The 23,332-nt window shown below is 35.6% G+C and overlaps 1 protein-coding gene across 1 annotated transcript; it reads right to left on the minus strand.

The window, feature by feature from the left end:
- Positions 1 to 677: 677 nt before the first annotated feature.
- Positions 678 to 22,405, minus strand: SAV1 (salvador family WW domain containing protein 1). Its single transcript, XM_024567693.4, has 5 exons — positions 21,949 to 22,405; positions 18,932 to 19,375; positions 10,484 to 10,754; positions 7,623 to 7,766; positions 678 to 1,426 (listed from the first exon to the last, which is right to left on the minus strand). The coding sequence occupies exons 1-5, from the start codon at positions 22,040 to 22,042 to the stop codon at positions 1,225 to 1,227; spliced, it is 1,155 nt and encodes a 384-aa protein (XP_024423461.1). The 5' UTR covers positions 22,043 to 22,405; the 3' UTR covers positions 678 to 1,224.
- Positions 22,406 to 23,332: the final 927 nt, after the last annotated feature.

A 23,332-nucleotide genomic window follows, 5' to 3' on the forward strand; every position in this document is an offset into this window, starting at 1 on the left:
AAAACATGAAGTCAAACACATTTAGTTTCCACAAAAATATATTTAATAAGCTTGTATAAAATCAAACATTTAATATTTCCAACATTTTATCAACAATTCAAACTCACTGCTCTCTAACTGGGAGTGCTTTGTATTTTGAAAGATTACCTAAACTAAAAACATATTCACATATTTACAACACATGGAAATATAACTGATGAGCTACTTCAACTAATGTTGAAATTCATGGAATTCTAGACATTTATAGGCTAGAAGTGCCATTAATTTGTCTGCAACCAAATGTACTACACAAATTATGAACAATGTCTTAGCATTAAATCAAAAGGAAAATCAAATACTGGGTTTTAAAGTTCCATGACAAACTCTTAAAAAATACAGGATAAGTAAAATCAATTTACTGACCAAGATTTCTTAATAAATCCCTGACTGTCATTTTTGGCAGCTCAGTCCAGCTTGTTAGGATGGTAGCATGCTATGCTGTAGGGGACCCTCCACTGTCTCATCAGAGCCATGCTCCTAAATTCGTAAGAGCCCTGGCCAAAGGTAAGGAAGTGATGTTAGCAACTTTAAGTGCTGTGCACCTTTCCCACACAGGCTAAGGCTTTATGCCTAAATTTATTCCTGAAAGACTACAAGCCCTTCACCCTTTCATACCACAAAAATACTTTTTCACCACATTTAGGAGAGTTTTTTATATTTTGGGGGGGAGGAGAATCTCATAAATTAGATATAAAAATTTATCACAATAGAAGTCCCAAATCCCACTTTATGTTCTGAACTATACACAATAGTAACATTTAAAGCATTTGATTCCAGACAATGTTCCACACTAAAGCAGTAAACATCTTTTTTTAAATACTGCATAGGTTATCTCTGTTTATTAAAGAAATGTCCTGCTATTGTAAGAGTCTACCAAGTGATCATTTCCTATTGAGTATCTTATTATAATGACATTTCTTTATTTATTTGTCTCCACTGAGAATATTCAAAGCAGTTTCCTAATATGCAGCATTTAGAAGTTTTCCATGGTGGCTCTTAAAATGATAAACTCTTTTTCTATTTTTTGCTCAATAAGAGTACATATTTTTAATAACAAAATATACGTAAAATTAGAATATTATAATTTCTAAAAAGCTGCATTTATTAACCAAAGTAATTGTTTGCAGGTTTTTATCTGAAAATATTTAAAGCCCTTATAAAACAAATTGTTTTTTAAAAATTAACTTAAAAATTCTTGCCATGTTGCTGGGCATACCACTGCTGCCTCTGCTTGCGGTTTTCCAACTCTGTGAGAAGAGCCTGTCTGTAGGCTTCATACAGTTTGACAATCTGTTCCAGTTCTTTCATGAAAAGCAACTTTAGCATTCCCTGGTATGTATCCAGGTCAGCTAGCTGGAAGAGTTCCCATTTCAGAATGTGGTCATATCTGTTTTAAAACACAATCATATATACATTCAGAATACATACATAAATATATATTTATGTAATCAACTGGTGTATTTTTATGTCAACTTTATTAAAACTAAACAAAGTATAAACTATAATTGAAAATAACTGAGTTATTAACTGCTATTTATACTATTTTTAGGGAGAGGAGAAAACTATTACTACTTCATTTCAATGTGAGTAATACCCATTTTTTTAGTATCTTAAGTATCAGTTATTCTAATATTAACACTAGATAACAATAAACACAGATTTCAAACCACTGTGGCTCTATAATTTCTGAAGAACACATTCTATACTATTCATAAGTTCCTCCAAGGTTAACTGTCAGGAACTTAAGAATGCTTTATACCACACTGTGCCTGCAAACAACAATACATAAAGATGAGCAAGGTCTTGTGTTGATAGAGCTTTTTGAGGAATGTTCACTACAGCAAACAAGGAACTAAACAGAAGAGGAATGAAGAACCATCTCGTGGGTTGAATTTTCCTGAGGTTGAGTATACAGCATTAAAAAAAAAAAACAAAAAACCCAAACAACAGAAAAACTCAAGCAGAAAGGGAATAATAAGCTCTTTTCAAAAAGAGAGAATAAGTAGACTACAGAAGACCCCACAATGTGGGGAAGGACTCATGTAAGATTACATATGCATCTCAGAAGGCCTTCTTCAATAGTAGATCACACACTGACATGCAAGTATGCCACAAACTACTAAAGCAGTAACTTACACTTTGAACTGAAAGATACCTGAAGACAGCATTCTAATCTACTTTTCTCATTTTGCAGATAAAAAAAAAAGACCCTGAAACCCAGAGGCTATACATGTCATGCAAAATTGCCTAGTGACTAAAAGATCAGACAGAAAGAGAACTATGGACCAAAACGCTTCAGAGTAATAGTTTTGAATGTTAATACTTAGACTAGACAAAGAACTTGAACTAGAGCAAGGCATATATACCTATATGATAGTGAAGTTAATACTTCTCAAATACTGCAGAGCTAGCATAATAGGAAGCTTTGATTATAAATTCTAGTAAATTTATTTTTAATGATCATTTATTATTCCTACTCGGTGGTCCTTTGGTAAATTCATTTACCATCTTATTCCAAAAGGATCACCTAATATAAATTTAAAAAGGCTTTTTAAAAAGAAAAACAGTAAAGAAATACTGAGCAGCAAGTATGAGCCAAATACTGTGCTTGGCACATTGACATACATTTCTGTTTAACTTAGGTATATGTACAAGGAATACCAGGAGTACAATATGTAAAACCACAAGGTAAACATATTTTGTTTGGTCCCAATTTCACTCATTTAATTACTTAATGAGTGCTGCAAATTTACTAATAGCTAAACTTGGTAGAAAGTTTTATATTCTCCTCAGTAAGAAACTCCAACTACTTGCCAACATATATTAGGAAGATATTGCAAGATATACTCACTGAACCTCCATGAAGAAACAGTTGTAAAGTGGTTTCTAAAACATCTGCCATTCATGTAGCTTAAGATTTTACTTATTTGTTTGAAACAAATTCATAATTCCTAACAAAAAATATTAGTCCTCTAGAGTATGAATCCCATAGTTAAGGGGCATTTCAGCAACGCCTACTGCTTCAAGATGCTTAAATTTATGCCAGGTGGTAAACCATAATGCAAGGACATTAAAACTCCCTTATCATCTGTGTACTTTCTAGCAAGGAAAAAAGGAGAGGAATAAATTGGTTAAATGTACTTGTTTTTAAGATATAAATATTCTGTATAAGCATTCAAGTTTTATAAAAAATAAAGAAAAAATTTCAGATAATTTTCTGACCTCCTTATCAGTATTTAGCATCAAGAATAGCACTATGGGTAGAAGCACAAAATCAGAATAATTAGAGAAAATCCTTTGGGAAAAAGAAAAAGCACTCTAAGGGAGAGCAGAGATGAGAAAAGTACACAATACACCAATTTCCATTCCAAATTCTTGCCCCTGGAATTTCTAATTACTTCCCTTCTGCCTATAATATATCCCAATATGCCTGGTTATTTTTTAATTTATAATCACCATTCTTTTCTTAACTAGCCAAATAATCTACTTCCCCAAGTTTAACTTTTAGCCATTTATACTCTAAATATACAGGCAAATCATTTAGAAAATAGGCTATAAAAACCACTCCAGTAGCTTATGCTTACAGCATCTCTTTTGCTGGGTTTTTTTTTTCTAGGGCATAATTCTATCCAAACATTACTAATAAATAGTCCATGGATAGAAACAACTATTGCTATAATGCTACCAAAAAAACGTGTTCATACTGCAGTGGATGCTGCTTTTAGGAGCCAAAAGTACTACCTTTCTCAGCTCCAGGTATCATAATATAGCCTAAGTTCCCTACACCTGGCCCCATAACTGTGCCCACTCTTTCTTTCTACCTCGTTAAACCCAGAGCTGGGTCAGTGGTGACAGTGAAGGATCACCAAGTCACAGGAATAAAATAGAATCCATGCCACAATGCTGTTGGGGTGTGTGTGAGAAATATTAGGAAGCATGTTCCTGACAGTCCTCTTGCTGTTGAAGATTAAATCTTATAATTTTATCCGATAGTTCGGCTTAATTAGTTATATGATCCATTATACACTTCTGTGAGTAGACTTAGAAACATAACTTCACTAAAATTAATAAACAATTACTTCAAAACATATGTGTTTCTAATTCAGGTTGTGAAAGTATACACAAACATTATTTTGGTAAGTTACTGCTAGAGGTATAAATAAAAATTTCAGAAGTTGGAAGATTGTCAATTGTTAAACAAGAGGAAGAACACCTAGCTGGGTTTTTTTTGACTAGCTCTTCTCTTTTTGATAACTAATTGATTTTCCATCATCTAATTCATAGATAACAGTTTACCATTTCTTGACAGAACAATATTAACCACTTCCACACTCTTTAGGGATAAAAATTTAGGAACAACCAGAAGGGAACAGGTTTCTAGACCTTTAATTGTTTCAGCAAAGAAGTATTTGCTTTCTTTTTCCAATCTGGCCCATTCTGGTAGGATTCTGAGCTAGTTGGAGGGGAAAAATAAGTCGCTAGTTTCCTAAAGTTTTATAGCTAGCTCAAAGAACCAAATATGAAAGGAATTATAATCTTTGGAAGTCATTCTTTTCATAAGAAGCAAGGAACTCCATCGAAGTACTACCTTTTTTCCCCCAAAGAAAAGCTTTTTATGTTATTTTTTTCTAACAATGACTGCAGAGTAGAAATAACATCAAGTACAAAGAGTAGCCCTTTCCAATCTTACCAACTCCCCCCAAAAAGGATCAGCATATGTATAAAGGCTATATGCAGTAGTGGGTCAAGTGGTATTCAAGAGTGAAAGAAGGGATTAAGCAAAAAAACCCTCATAGACACAGACAACAGCATGGTGATTACCAGAGGGGAAGGGGGCTTGGGGAGGTAGAAGAGGGTATAAGGGGCATACACAGTAATGGAAGGCGACTTGACTTGGGTTGGTGAGCATACAATACAATATACAGTCACTGTATTACAGAATTACACACCTGAAACCTATATATTCTTATTAATCAGTATCACCCAAATAAATTCAATTTTTAAAAAAGGGAGGACAAAGAGTGAAAGAAGAGAGGAAAAGGGAAGAAAAATCCATCTGCTATCACATTCCTAATCCCATTCCTATACTATACAGATATCAGATAAAGAAGCTTCTGTAGGTTAGTCAAGACACCCAGCCATGCTAAACTTCTACGGATAAATGTGTACCTAATTTCAAGTAAACTAAAACCAACATTATATAGGCACTGTATATCTCTTGCGGAATATCTATAATTAGGAATTCTTTAAAAATTACATTAAATTTGACTTTGGGGTAAAAAAAACCCTGATACTTTTAGACTACAACCCTCAAGGATCCTCTTGCCTCTCTGCATCAGGCCACAGATCAACAGATACTAATTTATAGACTGAGAAGAATAGAGGGAATGTAAGGGAACGTTTATGTTGGCCAAAAATTAGTAATTCATAGTAAATGACCAATAACTATGAGAATGTTAAACTGGCCTGAATGACCTCATGGTCAAATAATGATGAGGCATATCCTTTAAGTAACATACTAAGTGTTCACATTAAAAGCCTGAAAAGAAGCCAATAACAAATGGCTCTAAGCAAGAAAAAAAGAAATAAAGGCATACTCATGTGTTCTTACACACACAAACAAAAAGGGCCAGTAAATACATAGCAGTATGGTAAAAATTTAAATCAGAGTTGGCGTAGCCTCTTAGAAATTTTATTTCAGTGATCATCCTTTGTAACCATAGAAAAGAGTTACTATTTCAAAAAGTATACATGAAAGGTTTTACACTCCTTTTATTTGAACATGGAAGATTTAATTATTTTATTCCAAATTCATTGTCCAATCATCTTAAATTCTCTAAAACTCTTTGGGCTATTTTATGCTAATAAATTTTGGTTTCTGAAATACAGAAGGGAAATAAAGAGTAAGGCTACAAAAACTGGTAACTGAATGTTACTTTACGGTTAAAAATACAAGTACATGAAATAACTATGTGTAAAATGCCTAGCAAAGTAGCAGGAATTTAATAGCTGCTAAGTATATGACAATTAAATAAGAAAGTACCAGTGACCAAAGTTAATGATCTTTGAAGTTAGAGATAAAGGTTCAAAATCTACCATTTAATAGTTGTGATCTGAGCAAAGTTAAAGTCTGTTTTTTCACTTGCAAAATGGGTTTTGGGAAGATTAAATGAGACAACATACCTAAAAGTTTAGCACAATAAGGCACACATGAAGCATTAGATAATCAACAAGTATTAACTTTCAAACACCCCCTTTTCTGAAGTCATAGCACATTGCGTATAACACTATTACTAATCTTTATCATGTTGGGTTATTGATCTGAGTACCTACTTCTGTTTTCCCAAAAGAGAAAAACTCTTTGAGGCCAAGATTTCATTAATTCATTCATGATTACATTACAAGAACAGTGTCTCCTATGGCACCCAGTAAATATCCTCAATGAGCCTGGCAAACTCATAGCCATTTTTAAAAACTAGAGCATGCTATTTTCCTCTTCAGTGCAGCTTTCCTTGCTCCACTCATAAGGGCTTATAGATGGCAGCCACTGCACCATGTGCTTTAAAATGCACGATCAGCCTGACTGGTGTAAATCAGTATGTTGGGCGTTGTCCCTCAAACCAAAAGGTCAATGATTAGATTCCAGGTCACGGCACATGCCTGGGTTATGGGCCAGGTCCCCTGTTGGGGGCATGTGAGAGGCAACTGATCAGTTTCTCTGGCACATCCATGTTTCTCTCCTTCTCTTTCTCCCTCCCTTCTCCTCTCTCTAAAAATAAACAAAATCTTTAAAAAAATGCATGATCACTTTTAAATCTCACCATACCAAAAAAGATAGGTAAGCTTATTATCCCCACATTTCAATAGAAGAAAAACACTTAGATCTAAGTTCAGTAGCTTGTACAAGGTCATTAAGTAAGTAGGTGATGGAGCCAGAAATCACAGTTTCCTTCCTGAGCTATTTTAACCACTATTCTACACTTCTACCCCCAGTAACAGTAATAATCATTTACTAAGTTCTCTCCACATGCAAAGTACTGTGATATGTTTTAGATGCATCATTTTATTAAATTTTTAATAACCTTAAGTGTAGGTACTATTGCTATCCCCAACTTACAGAAGACAAAACTAAGTTAAACTCCCTACCCTGGGTTACACAACTAAAAAGTATCAGTGAACTTAGATCAGTTTATTCCAGCACTTGCAGCCACTACCCATAAAATTTCAACACCTTTGTGATCTGCTTTGTTTCATCCCTGTACCTAGGACTTACCTGGGTCCTTACTTTTATCCCAAGGTATTGTATCATTTATTTGCAACTCAATTTCTCCTTATGAGACGGAAAGCTTCTTATATCCCTAACAGAGTTCAGGTCTGCATACAAAGTGAAGATTCAAAACATGTTTGCAGAACATACTTCTAATCAACTTTGTAAGCTATGACATCCTTTCTTCAAATAAAATATTATTTAGAAGTCCAATCTTATGAAGAGAAAAAAACATGCTGCTGGGTGGCTTAGGCAGCCCAAAGACTATTCAGTCCTCCACTTATGCAACAAAAATTTGTGCTGTAAATTCACTTACTTCACAGGGGCTCGAGCATAAACCTGAAGCCAGTCAGGGATTTCTGCGGTATGATATGGATTTGCAGGTACCAGAAGGGACTGATTTCTTTCAGTTTGTTGTGGCTGGTATGTGACAGGAGGAGGTTGATCATACCGAGGTACACTAAGAAGAAAGAATTGACATTCATTAGGGTAAAGGCCCTAAATCTAAACAAGAACTATAAAAAACAAGTAATATTTAAGCATTTTTTAAAATGAGCCTCCTGCTCAAACTGAATTCCTTCTACCACCTAAAAAAGTCTAAAGTCTGGCATTTAAAAAAAAATCATACAATAGGGAAATTAAAATCCACCTTCTCTCAGAAACTAGCAGGTCACTAGTGATGGGTTTAAACTAAGCTAAATCTTTACATGTTTTTAAGAAATTTCTTCTTGCTGGTATTTAGTCTGCTCAAGGATGACTTCAAAGCCTATAAAAAAAAGTTGGAGCTAAGTTATAATCTACACGGAGACTTAAAACAAGAACCTTAAATTCCCATAATTCCTAGTAATTAGCTATAATTTATGTTGGAAAGGTTGGTAACTTTCTCTCAAAATGACAATGAATATTTTCTTTCTCCTTTAAGCTGAAAAGGAGGTTTGAAATATGTGGTACAGTTAGGAGTACTTGAAATATCCACATTAACTATAATATTTCCTTTCTGCTTTTACCACCTTAAGAGAACATATGGGAGTTGATTAAAATCTATTTTAAATCAGACTTTTTTTTTTAAAGCATGCTTTTAATTAATTCTACTGGCCTGTATATGTTGGGGGCAGGGAGAAAATAGCAACCCGGGGAAGGGGCTGCTATATAGGAAAATGCTAAGGAGAGCATTGAACTATCTGAAGGTGAGAATTCTGGAAGGCCAAAATGGTCTATTCCAGGATTGGAGACAAAACTGCAAGTGGGCCTGCCTTCCAACATTAAGATTTCTGTGTGTATCAGAAGAGGTCATTGCAATACTAATCTGAGATTAAAAGAAGTGTTAGATTTAGACTGTGTTTAACAATTTAAAAATCAGTGTGCAAATGGCACTGAATTTTATCTTTAATTCTTCTTTTATAAGGAGGTGCAAAGCTAAATATTCTTTGATAGCACAATTGGGGTGGGGAGAACTGAGGCTCTGAAGTCAGGTATGCCTAGAGCAGATAGCCATTTAGATATTATATGAATGTAGGCAAAACTGCTTTACTTCTCTAAACCATAGCCTCCTTACTTATAAAATGGCATAAATTCATACCAAAGGTGATTGTCCTCATAATTAAGTGACCTAAAATAAGTCAAGAGTTCTGTATAAGGATTAGTATAATATAGACAATCAAATAGCTATTAATACTACCTGCCTTTGTGAGCTTAAGGAAGGTGTTTATTCTCTCCTGTTTAATATCTAGAGTTGCAGAGAAAAGCAGATAAACTAGTTATGAAAATGCTTTGTAAACTATAAACATCTTGTAGTAATGTAAGGTTAATGATGAACAGAAACTTAAGCTCAATATACTCTCAAATCTGGTTCTCTGAACCACAAAGTCCTCTGCTACCTGATGAAACTGTAACCGTATTTTTTTTCCCTTGTTCAATAAACATCTGCTACACTGCCACTTTGTGCCTATCTCTGTGTTGGGTGCTGGGGACACCACAGGAATAAGAGGGGCTCTGAATTATTACCCCCATGTCACAGGCCTGAAAATGGAGGCCAGGGAGGTAGAATCTTGTCTGAGACAGAACAGAGAGTAGGAAGGGGCCAGAGCCCAACACAGGCAGAACTGGTTGGTCTGGTTCTTCTAAAGGGATGATAACTTCAGTTGTTCAATAAACAATGACTGACTGCCACTAAATGGAATCACAGGAAAAAACTGCTTTTCAAACTTGAATTAGTAAGTCCAAATATGTATGTAAAAATGATTAAAATACAATGATAAAGCTTAGTTTTCTAGGCAATAATATTAGAATGTATTTTCATAATGATTTTAATGACTCTAAAAAATACAAAGGTCTGCTACAACCAAAGATCTGTATTATGCTAGATGACAATAAACAACATATTAACATGCTGATGATATTTTATACATTTTTAATTTTATGATCCAGTTCTTGAGAGCTCAAATATAGTTAATTGGCAATACTTGCAAATTCATTATTAAATCAATACTAGCTTTTTATATGCTTTGAAATGTAGAGTGTATTTTATACATTTACAACACATCTCAATTTGGATTAATCACATTTCAAGTGCTCAATCACATGTGACAACTAGCTATAGTATTCAGAGGGCTACAAGTCTGGCCATAAGCAAGATCAACTAAGAGGCCCAGCCTCAATCAAAATAGCCCAAAGGATCACAGGCTACATTTACTAAACAGATGTTTTGTACAGTTATAATTTTCACTTTCTTGCCTGGTTATGGTAAAAAGCAGAACATAAAATGGTTGAAACTGAATAAAAACAAGATGTTTCAATACAAAAGTATATTTTGACACATTAAGAGAGAGGTCTGTATTACTTACAGGAATTTAAATGTAAAAAGGCAGCTGTTTGTATTTTTTTTTATTTCAATTTCTGCGTATCTACAACAAAAACATTCTGGCGTATTAAAGCAGAATCTGATCATAAGAATACTGAGCCTGTTTTTGAGGTTCTTTAAAGAGAAAAGGTTTTTTTGAAAAAAATTATAAAGTCATTCATTACTAAAAAAGAAGTCCAGAAAAAGTTATCATAAACTATGAAAAACAAAGCTTTCAAATATCAAACTTCAGAATACCTTTCCCTTTGATGAATATATGATCTTGAGATCTAACATTAGACAATCTCAAAACAAAAAGTTGAAAATAAAGTCAATACCTAGGAGCACAGGGATGCCTATATTGAGCCTTCTTATTTGTATGATCTACATAATAGGTTCCAAATTCTGATGACTCAACTCGCTCCCATCCTGGAGGAAGTCCTTCTCGCTCAAGAGGATGGCTCCAATGAGTTGTATTTGTATTGTGATCTATGTAATATTTTCTCCCTCTCATTGTCCAGTCCACAGACCAGCCAGGAGGAAGGGGTAAATCTTCAGAACCGTGGTTAGTTAAATTTCCTAAAGATGTAGCAGCAACTCTCCCAATACCTGAGAAAGAGAAAAAGAGAAAAAATAGAATAATTATTCAAAGCTAAAAAGATGCCATTTAAGCAACATTTACAAAACTAATTACCCTGATTATAGTCTTCTGTTAAAATTCATGATTTTATCATTATAAATAAAATTCTTCATATAATTAGTAGTGCCCTGGCTGAGTAGCTCAGTTGGTAGAGGATCATCCGGATACACCAGGTTGTGGGTTCAAACCCCAGTCAGGGCACATACAAGAATCAACCAATGAATGCACAACTAAGTGGAACAACAAATCGATGACTCTGACACTCTCACTCTCTGTCTCTTCCTATCTCCTTTCTGCTTTTTCTAAAATCAATAAAAAGAATTTTTAAATAGCCAATTTACTATTATTTAATTACAAAAAGAGGGAGGAAGCAGTCTCCCTCTTTGAAATTGGGTGTCTCTGGTTGATACCTCCATCACCAGAACATGTAAATATTTAACTACTAGCAAAGCTACTTAAGTATGCATACTGCTAAAGAAAAAAATGAGGAAAAGAAAATTTCACCTCATTCAAGATTTTAGATTTGACGTTTCATCTAAAACAGCAAAATGAACGTGTAAAACTATTCCCAGTTTATAATTTCTAAAAATAATCTGGCTATGCCTTAGAACTACTAGGTAAATTTATCAAGGTAGCAGGGGATAAGGTCAACCTACAAAAATCAAATCTATACACCAACAATAATTGAAAACATTTAACTACTTACACCATTTATAATGGTTCCAAACATTTACACATAAACCTAACAAAACTTATAAAAAATTGAAAGAAGTCCTATCATGTTAATGGATTAGAAGACTCAAAATAATTAAGACGTCAATTTTTCTTGAAATGATCTTTAGTTTTAAGGAAATTCCAACCAAATTCCTGTAGGAGTTTTTGTAGACATAGACAGATATAGATAAGCAGACTCCAAAATGTACATGAAAAGGCAAAAGAACTAGTGAAACCAAAACAGTTTTTTAAAGAATAAAGTTGGAGGACTCATAATATCTGATTTTAAGACTTACTGTATAGTAATCAAGACAGTATGGTATTGTCAAAAGGACAGATCAATGGAATACAGAATCCAGAAATACATGTACACATACATGGTCAATTAATTTTTGACAAAGGTGAAAAGGTAATTTAATTGAGGAAAAAGTTTTATCAACAAATGCTGGAACTAGACATGCATATGCAAAAAATTAATCACAACCTATACCTACTAGCTTATACACAAATGGACTCAAGATAGATCATATATCAAATATAAAACATAAAACTTTATTTTAAGTAGGATAAATTTTTATAACCTTTCGTTAGGCAAAGAGTCCTTAACCAAATAAAGCTTAGAGTTTAACTTAAAAAAAAAATCCGAGTTCATAAAGATATTAAAACACCAACTCACTAGTTACCTTTACTGTTGTTTCATTATTCTGAAACAACAGTAAATAAAAGATCTAGCATTTATCCTGTCTTATATGAACAGCAACCAAGTAATTGATAAGGGAAAGTTCTTCATTACAGAATTCCAACTAATAAAGAAGAAATCACAGAATTAGAGTATCACCATTTGAACACCTAATGAAATACTGGATCTAGCTAAGGATCATTAATAGCTGCCAAATCATTAGGTGAAAGGCTGAAGGAGAACTTCAAGATGGATCAATGGGACCAACATCCAACTGAATGATCAACTTTAACATCACAGAGTAATCAGTCATTATGTGTCTCTGGAACTGATGGAATAAAATGTACACAACACCACTTACAAAGTATTGTGGCAAAAAGGAAAATGCAAGAAAACAATCACTCCTGCTCAGTACCTTTTGGGAAGAAAGGGATACATTTCTAAAGCAGATGGTCACTAGAGAACAGAAGAAAGGACTTTTGGTGAAACTGACCTTGGCTTCTGTCAAACTGCAATTGAAGGTTTATTTAATAAGCATAGTTTATGAAACTTCAGGATTTAAAGAGAAAATATTTAAACAGAAAAGAAATAAGCCAATGTACTAAAGATATGTGCATGCAAATAACTTTGAGATCACATTATATAAGCATGCAATGGCTTTATACTTTCTCATACTTCCATCACTAAAAATGTACTACTGGCCACAACCTAGGATAACATTTAAAAAATAAATTTACATATACATGCACATATATACATACATACATACAGGGTATGGCAAAAGTAGGCTTACAATTGTTCCTATGGAAAATGATACAATAGTTAATAAACAATAATACAAGAATAAACTGTTCATATACAACTATAAACCTACTTTTGCCTCACCCAGTATATATATACACACATGGTCAATTCAATGTACTCATATAGAGTTTTAAGAACCATGACATTTGGTCGGACAAAGGTGCCCCTGGAAATGTATACATCTATAACTACATCATTATTAAAAAAACCTGGACCTGACTGGGTACTTCAGTTGCTTAGATCATCATGCCAACATACCAAGGTTGCAGGTTTGAGCCCCAGTCAGGGTACATACAAGAAACAACCAATGAATGCATAAATATGTGAAACAACAAATATATCCCTCCCTCTCTCTTCCTATGTCTAAAAAATAATAATAATAAAACAAAAACTATTATACGAGGTCCATCTGGAGAAAGTCTAGCCACTAAGATAACAAGAACAGTTTGTACAACATTGATGTAACCTGGCAGCTAAGGAGAGTGGACTGGAATGCACATCTGTGAACAATGATGACTTCACTATACTAGTCAGTGGGGCAGTAGACACCGTCGAGTGAACGTTTGTACTGTGTGGTCATCACATTCAAAATGACTGAGCGAGTACAACAATGAATCTGCATCAAATTTTGCATTAAGCTTAAACATTCCTCTGAGGAAACTATTCGGATGATTCAAAAGGCTGCAGCTATGGGCAAGCAGTGAGTGGCAGCTTCATCATGACAACACGCCCACTCATGCATCACATCTCATGCAGAGTTTTTTAGCAAAACATCAAATCACCCAGGCAACTCAGTCCCTCTATAGCCCAGATTTGGCGCCCTGTGACTTTTGGCTTTTCCCAAAACTAAAATCACTTTTGAAAAGGAAGATATTTCAGACCATTGATGAGATTCAGGAAAATACTATGGGGCATCTGATGGAGATTGGAAGAACTGTGTGAGGTCCCAAGGGGCCTACTTTGAAAGGGACTGAGGCATCATTGTCCTATGCACAGTGTTTCTTGTATCTTCAATAAATGTCTCTATTTTTCATATTACATGGCTGAATACCTTCTGGAGAGACCTCATACTAGTTTAAAACTACAGGTTCAGAGGTTTGTGACAATTTCATTCATCTCCTTAGAAAATCCAAAGTTCCATATACTAGACTTGATTAAATCTAGAAACAAATGCACATCTACATTTAAACATTATGTACCAAACACCAGATTTAAAGCATGATAAACTAGAAATTCATATTTAGAGGAAACACAAAGACCTCTTTGTAAAATCTAATTTCCAGGAACTAATCCTTGACAATTTGCCATATAGTCTCATCAGATTTACCAACGCCATATTTAGGAATCATAATTATTACCTTTTTAGAAATCTCCACAAATAGTTTTTTTGGTTTCATGACACATTCCACCTGTACTCTTTGAAAGTTCCATGTACACTAAATTTTTTTCAAATGATTATTTGGGATAAGTTTATAAAACCTATTAGAATGGAAACCACTTATCTAAAATATAAAATATTACTACTACTAAAATATGTCTAGCACACAAAATTTAAAAAGGCTGTATCAAGTTTTAACACACCAGACCTCCACTGAGTTCAGCTAGAAAGTAAAACCTTCAATAACAAACATGCAAATCTGGAAAAAGGGCATGAACAATTATGAGTGTCTATTCTGTCCCTGGCCCTTTCCATATGTACTATTTCATACCCAAAACAATTCTAATTACAACCAATTAGAGTTACAACCAATTTACAGGAGATGAAACTAAGGTTCAATCAAGTAAGCCACACAGATGGTAGAAGATCAAGTATAATATTACTAACCATGTAATCTTAGCAACAAAAGATCTGTAACTCTTCAAAGAAAAAGACTGACACTAGGAAAAGAAAAAGTAAGCTACCAATTTTTTAACTCAATCAGTGGAAAATGAGAACTTGTTTCTAAGCTACAAGGAAAAAATTCGTTTTCATCATTTCAATTGATTCCAGAAAAGAATGAGTGGCATTCATAATCCTCAAAATAATTTCCATTTACAGGAACTAATCACACACCTTCCATTTATATAAAATAAAGCATTCATAAACTAAATGCAGGGGTAGAAAAAAACATGCAGATTATGATTATTATAATAGATTTATTACATAATTGTTTTGCATACTCACAATTGGAAACCTACTTTTGTCCACCCCATACATGATTTCCCAAAGACATGACAAGGAATTATTTTGTCTCTCTACCAAACTCTCACTAGGCATGTCTACAAAGACCTTAATCTAATGTAACAAGGCAGATTATCTGAGATCTGCCCTTACAGGCAAAGCTCAAATATTCTAACTTCCTAATTTTGTAGCAGCTACAGAGAACAAAATGGAATCTGGAATTCTAAAGGTCTACAAGCTCCAGGGTAATAAATACTAAACATTATAGCCCAAGTTATTATCGTGGTATTGATAAAGAGATCCAAGTATTGAACCAAGCCAACTGCCTCCTCTGCAAAAATAATTACAAAATAAAGTTATATTCTTAAAGATTAATACCCCTCCTCAAAAGATGATTATGGGTGGAGGGGTGGGGAGAAAATGCAGACAACTGTAACTGAACAGTAATAAAAAAAATGATGATTATGGTTCATTAAATATTTATGCATATCCTGGAATAAACAGAAACTTCAGCGTTTTTTTGTAAAGCCTGACACTTTCCATTTTTATTTTTATAACCTGATGTCTTTGTCTTTAAAAATAAATTTTAAAGTCTGTTACTTAAAACTGTATAAAACTAATATACTTAACTGCAAAACAAAGGAAATTAATCTGCTTTTAGTATTCTAACTAAAGACTTCCTGTTAACAGCAGGATTCCTTCCTTTGACCATACAGTAAGTAGCCCAAAATGTTAAAGGTCAAATTTTACAGCTAAACATAGAACTTGCTAGATCCTAAAACCCTTTAAGACACTATACAACTTGTTTTTATGCTTCTGCTAAATAGAGTAAGATGAATTGAACCCTTGAGATAGGTGTTCCTGAAAGTCTAAATAGTAACTAATTGGCAGGAATTACTATTCTCCTTCCATAAATGTTTTATGCTTATTATCAGGCTGGCCAAAAAGTTCATTTGGTTTTTTTCCATAAGATGACTAGTAACACTTAGCTGTCTTTAACTTCATTGAAACAATTTTGTATTGTGACAGCTGTCATATCAGCTGTGCATTTAAATAAAAACATCAAAATTGGTGAATTTTTGAATAGCCATTTTAATATTGAGGATGGAAGAAAATACATAACATTTTTGGCATATTATGCTGTTATTATTTCAAGAGAGGTAAATCACAACTGAAATTAAAAAAAAAGATTTGTGCAGTATATGGAGAATGTGCTGTAACTGATCAAACATGTCAAAAGTGGTTTGTGAGGTTTCATCTTGGGAGATTTCTTGCTGGGTGATACTTTGTGGTCAAGTAGATCAGTTGAAGCTGATAGCAATTAAATCAAGACATTAATTGAGAACAATCAACGTTACATCCCATGGGAGATAGCTGACATATTCAAAATATCCAAATCAAGTCATTGGTGAAAATGAAAAGTGTATCCTTTATTTTATGGAAAAAAAGTATGTGGACTTTTTGGCCAACCCAATATATTAGTAATAGCAATCAAAATTTAAAGCCTGTGAAAATAAATCTGTCTATGTTACATCCTTACCCTCCCACAAACTTACTTTCTCCTTTCAATTCATTCAAATTCCTTGCCCTCCAGCATAAATCTTGAAAATATAGTAAATTTCAAATCTTTTCAAGATGAATTCAAGAAACTTCCAGCTATTGTCTCATATTCACATTTTTCCCCTCTGGAAAAAGACAATTGTTAGGCTTCCTTGTTTGGTTAGTAATTGGTTATTAATCCTTCATTGCCACTTAAGAAACTCCCTTAAAATGTTGGGTTTTTTCCCCTAAAAATTAGAATATCTGATCTTATTGCCCTCATATAAATTAAAATTTCTCAAGCACATATAACTTCTGCAATAAATTCAGTTCTGGTTTTTTTTTTTAAATGACACTTGTTGCCCTGGCAGGGTGGCTCAGTTGGTTGGAGCATTGACCTGTACCCCAAAAGGTTTTGATTCCTGGTCAGGGCACATACCTCATTTGGAGGGTTCTATCCCATGTTGGGCATATGTGGGAGGCAACCAATCCATGTTTCTTTCACATCAATGTTTCTCTCTCTAAAATAAATAAATATATCTTCCGGTGAAGTTTTTTTAAAAAATGACACTTGTTAATTTTACAAAGTATCTAATTAACTTACATTTTATTTCTAAATTCTGAATAAAAAATTGTTTTAAAGTTTGTTATTAGACAGAAAAACTGTGAGACTGCTCCTAAGAGAGGATCGGTAGAAATTTTTTTCTTTTTTAATCCTCATTCAAGGATATGTTTATTGATTTTAGAAAGAAGGGGAGGGGCAAAAAAGGAGACAGAGGGAGACACGTGAAAGAAACATTGATGGGTTGCCTCCTGTACATGCACCCGATCAGAGATCTAACCCACAACCTAGATATGCGCCCTCCCTGGGGCCCAACAAGATCTAATTCGTGACCTGGGTATGTGCCCTGACTGAGAATCAAACCCGCAACATTTTGGTGCATGAGAGAATACTCCAATAAACTGAGCCACCCTGCCAGGGCAGAAAAGTATTTTCTCAATGATACTTAGCAAATAAGAATTTTAAAACAAGATTTTAACTTAGTATTACTAATTCTTCATACGTTCAGGCAGAAAAGTGTTATGAGCTATCAGTGATGTTTGCAATATAAATACACATGAATAAGGTGAGTGCGAAGAACAATAAGTTGTATTAATAATACAGACTGTTATAAATTACAATTCCTGCTACCCATTAGCTACCAATACTGTCTTAAGATTCTAGACTTGAAATCTCTGGATTCATTCACTTACTCAACCATTTATTTTTGGAGCTCCTCCTATACACACAGCCAGGTGCTAAGCTAATCCTATATGACTATTCTCTTTCCCTCCACCTATACCCCCATTAGTAGCCAAGTTCCATCGAAGCAGATGTGTCCCACTTCCCCCCTTTCCAAATGTCCCCAGCCTAGGTCAGGTCTTCATTAACATTTAAAATATTAGCCACCAAACAGAAGTTTATAGAGTCACTGAAACTATTCATAAATAGTGTATTACATTAAGAAACTCATTGAAGAAACAGACACAAAACTGTACAGACTTTAATTATAACAACGCAAAGAAAAAAGTCATGGTGTATTCCAGTACTCTAGGATTAAAATGAACTGTGTATTTCTCCTATTTCTTCTGCTCGTGTAAGTATACTCAAGTCAGCAAATACAGAAAGCAAATTTCAAAAATTTATGACTAATAATTTCACCCATTTTAGAAAACAAGAAGACATGCTTAACACATAATTAACTATTTCATAGTCTGTTTGACCAACTTGAGAAGTAATTATTGAACTACAAAAACAGTTTTGTTAAGAGAAATAGTGCAGGTTCTAGCTAAGTAATGATGCATTTGCCCATGGAATCACCTACCGTGCCCAATTCTTCCTATCTGCCTTGCCTTTCCTTAGTTTAAGTGCAGTTTCTCTGAAACCCTAACTTTCCCATTCTACCAACTAAACCTGGATTCAATCTAACTGTAGACTTTTAATTATCTAGGTTTTCAAGGTTCATAGTGTTAACAGTCAAGAGAGCCTTCAAATAAGTACCAAGTTTTTGTAAAATGAGTTAATAAAATAAACACAAAATCCTTTCCCTCAGTGTAGGTTAGTCACTACTTGCAAGCTGGCTTAGCAAGATTGGCAAAATAAGTATTTCTCCAGGAATATCGATTGGTTTCCCCAAAAAATCCAGAAAAGAACATCTTTTAAATTAAGTGTTAATAAACCTAATGTAGTAGGTCTAATTTTAAGTTACCTGAAGCGTGCCTCCCCTGATTCTGTGGCATTCTTTGGAAGAGATCATGGTTGTATTCATAATATCTGTAATCTTCATGTGTACGATCTCTAAGTGGGCGCCTTCGCTGACCATCAAAATAATTATCTGAGTAATAATATCGGGAACCAGAGTCTCCATTTTCAACAGCAAAATTAACTTCTGTTAAAAATGACTGAGAAGAGCCATATTCCCTAGGGACATCTGCTAGACTCCTGGCAAGATAAGAAGGTGCTGATAATCTGTTGCTTTCTCTTCTCATTGTTTCATGAGGTGTTCTTTGAACTGGAGTTCTAAGGAAACTCTGGTTTCTTGAAACTATTCCATCTCCAGAAGCTGAAAAGGCATTAGAGCTTGAATCTGGAAGACAGATATCAGTTCGTCTTGGAATTGTTGGACCGTGCCGGATGAATGAAGGCATGAGATCTATAATGAAACAAATAATAAAATGACCACTTCAATCATTATACTTATTAAAAGTTGTTCATTTACATCTATCACCACAAAACTTCAATGGACTGAAAAAAACCACAATTAAAATTTTTTATTTAAAATAGTACTTAAGGGGGAAGGGTTTTCAAGAACATCTATAAAGGACACATGGACAAAACCAAAGGCGGGTAGGATCAAAGGTGGGAAGTGGGCATGGCTGCGGTGGGGGGAAGTGGTGGGGGGAAGTGGTGGGGGGGAAATGGAGACAACTATTCTTGAACAATAATAAAAAAAAGTCATAAAAATAAATAATTGTTAAATGAGAAAAAGAAAAAAGAAAATAGTACTTGGGTATTTTAAAATTGAGGCTGATTAATATTTTTCCACTTGAATAAATTTATGAGTTGCATAAATGTATAAAACTGACTATATTTGGCATATTTCCATTCACGTTATGAAGTATCAGTATGCTTAGTTATGAAATACATATTAATGAAATACTCATGAATACATGTGTAAAAATAGAAAACAATCTGTCACCAACATGATTTAAAATTATAGTTCGCTTTGTTGATTTTACCTCATATTCAAAATTCCACAAAGTCCTTCTTCAAGCAAACACAATTTCAAAAATAAAGCAGAACACAATGCCATTCCCAAACATATAAAGGTGGATTCCTTTAAAAAGATTTTTAAATTATTAACCTGGTCTTCCTTCCTGGAATTAAATAATACTAGTACAGTAACCAAAAGAGAAAGTCAAAAATTTAGCTATGAAAATTAAAAAATAGAGATCTCATTTCTTAGAAGTACATAATGCTGAACTAGTTCAAGAAATGTTAAAGCCTGAAACTATGGCTCCTTTAAAGCAAATAATTATAATCAAAATAGAACAGTAAAGCGGTGGCTTTCAAGATACAGTATTTCAGAATACAGAACTTAAATAGCTTGGACATTCCTGATTAGAAAGCAAAATAACTTTCGCCCTGGCAGGGTAGCTCCGTTGATTGGAGTGTCCCGACATGCCATGGTTTCAGGTTGGATCCCTGGGTCAGGGCACATCCAAGGATCAACCAATGAATGCATAAAGTGCAAAAACAAAAATCTATGTTTCCCTCTCTCAATTAAAAAAAAAAAAGCAAAACCCTTAAAACATGAAGAAAATTGGATTTGGAGACTTTTATTAGATCATTAAATAAACAATATTAGAGAACACTCATTAATAAGCTTCAGAAGCAAACTGTAGACAGAAATTAATATCCAAATAAACAAGGCTCAACACCTGATGAAACTAAAACTAAAACACTATATCAAGTTATAAAACACTATATCAAAATATTTCATGATTTCAAGCAATATTTAATAAACTTTATTTGCAGCGAACTTGCAAGCTATCGTAAACTTTGCCAAAAATGTGAGAGAGTATGTAATTTAAAAATGTACCATTAAAAAAGTTTAAAAATCAAGTTTCTGGTTACTGGTATACCCGTTTAATCTCCTTTGTTGTGCTATAAGAAAGTGTAGCAAACACAAGGTTAAATCTGGAACGTTGATGTGATTATAATGGAAAAACATGTTCTCCACCCCTTTCTGTGTGATCTTGGGCAAACACTAGGAATCTCTATGAACAGCTTTTCCAATTAAAATATGAGGTAATGGTTAAGTCACAAGATTACTACAAGCTTCCAAGAAGGAAACTTACACAAAGGGCCAGCACTCAGTATGAGCACCAAAATGTTAGCTCTTTACCTCTCAAATGTTCTGAATACACAGTAAGTTTAAAATTGTAAAGACAGCAATAGTTAAAAATTTAAAAGATTCGGCTGGAAAACCCGTGTCACTTAAACTGAAGAGAAAAAAGGTGCGGGTTGTGGGGCGACAAAACTATATCCTATTAAAGTTAAAAGAAAAAAAACTTTTGGTAATTTTCCCTAAAATATGACAGAAACCATTCCGAGTACTTTGTCTTTTTGGAGTCCTTGGGGATTTTTATTTTAAGAACTTCTCATGAATGTAGCCAAATACACAGTGTTGTGGTTCCTCCCTCCTGAAACCTAAGACTGAGGATGCTTTGGGTAGCGGCTGCGACAGCGACGGCCAGCTTTCACCTCCTCGCGTCTGCATCCAGCAGCAGAGCTAAGGCACTGTAGCCAAGAGTTCGCACCACTTCCAGCCTGGGCGAGTGGCACCCGCAACATTTGCAAACGCAAGGCACATCTGGACGAGTCTAGAAGAGAAGAGGAGTGTCCGGAGTGTCCCCGTCTAATCACTTTTACTAAGTAATTTAAATTTTCCCTAAAGAACCTCTTTCTTCCAGTAAAACCAATATAAGGGGACAGAGAAGTTTGTTATTTTTAGTGGGGTGTACAAGGAGGCAGGGAACTAATTTAAGTTTCTTAGTCTATGTCCGTTTCAAGTAACAAGCATAATTGCAGGCATAATGAGATTTAAACAAAACATTATTGAGCAAAACAGTAAATAAAAACAACAGAGGTCAGTAGGAATGAGAAGGAGCGGGCAGCCGTGGCCGCCCGGACAGGTAGGAGTGCGCCCCGCCCGACACTCACTCCGCAGCAGAGGGGACGTCTCCTTTTTCACGTACTTCCCCTGCACCTCGGCAGGCTTAGACACTTCGTTCTTCGTCTTCTTTCGGGACAGCATCCTGGTCGACGAGGCCCCAGACCGCGCCTCCCTAGGGCTCCGAGCCGGGCGCCGGCCGTTCCCGCCGCCACCTCCGCCGGCGCCGCCGCCTCCTTCCCTCCCAAGCCGCCGCCGCCGCCGCCGCCTCTCCGCAGCCCGGGGTCGCCCGCAGGGACTGCCGCATGTTCGGGGCGCTAAGCGCGCCAGTCGCCGCTCAGTCGCTAGTCAGTTCCTTCCCGGAAGTCTGCCCGCTCAGTGACGCAGCCCGAGGACTCCGAGAGGGGAGGCCAGGGACAACCTGCCAAGGCCATGATCCGCCGCGGGCCTCCAAATAACCGCTACAGCCACCGCCGCCGCCTACGTCCCGTAAACTTTCCCCGCGGCCGCTGGGGATTCTGGGAAACTCGACGCAGCGCGTTCGGCGCTGTCGCCCCTCCCCCACCCCAGCCGGGACGCCGCTCTGAATGAGAGAGGTCGGGCGGCTCTCCGCGGACGGGTTGACCCTCAGCTGGCCTCGAGGAGCGGCGGCCGCCTTTACGTCTCCACGGCGAGAAGGAGGTCCCGAGGACCGGAAAGGACGGGAACGAAGGCGGCCAGGCTGAGCGCGGGGGGTCGCGAGCTCTCGCAGTGGAGCCCCCTATCCCCACAGATGTTTTTCCCTCAGTACTTTGAGGGAGTCGGTGACACCCCCAGAGGCGCGTTCCCATCATCATCCTTGGGGGCTGGCGCCCTCTTGGAGTTTCATGCGGCCGGTAAATACGGGTCGCTCAAGTCGCAGACTGCGAGTACAGTTGAAGGACCACAACCCCCGGGCCAGTGCTGCACCAGAAAAATCTAGATGTCTGTTTCTGTTGAAAACATTGACCTGTTCAATACAAATTAAATATAAATCTGTAAACTCCTGTGTGCCAGGGAGTGCATCTTGCTGATAAAGGAAAAACTGAGGGGAAAAATGGAGTTTCTACTGCATCTTACTAAGATAAATTTGATGTTAGCAAATTTTATGTAATCATTATCATTATACTTAATAGCCACCTATTTCCTTTTGGAGTGAAATATTAAAATCTTACAATTTTGAGGAGTTTGAGCATTGAAGGTCAAGTTCTGGAAATTTAAATCTATAGTGCATGTTAGTTTCTTCTTTATAACTTAGCAGAGCTGTCAAATTTGGGTAACATTTGGAATACATGATGGGATCCAGCTTCTAGTGACCAAATTAAGTCTGATAATAGAGAATGTTTCCTCTGAGATCAAGAACATCTTACAAGGCCCCTGGCTAGTGTGGCTCAGTGGATTGAGTGCCTGCCTGTG

This window comes from Desmodus rotundus, chromosome 7 (assembly GCF_022682495.2).
Source record: "Desmodus rotundus isolate HL8 chromosome 7, HLdesRot8A.1, whole genome shotgun sequence".
NCBI lineage: Eukaryota > Metazoa > Chordata > Mammalia > Chiroptera > Phyllostomidae > Desmodus > Desmodus rotundus.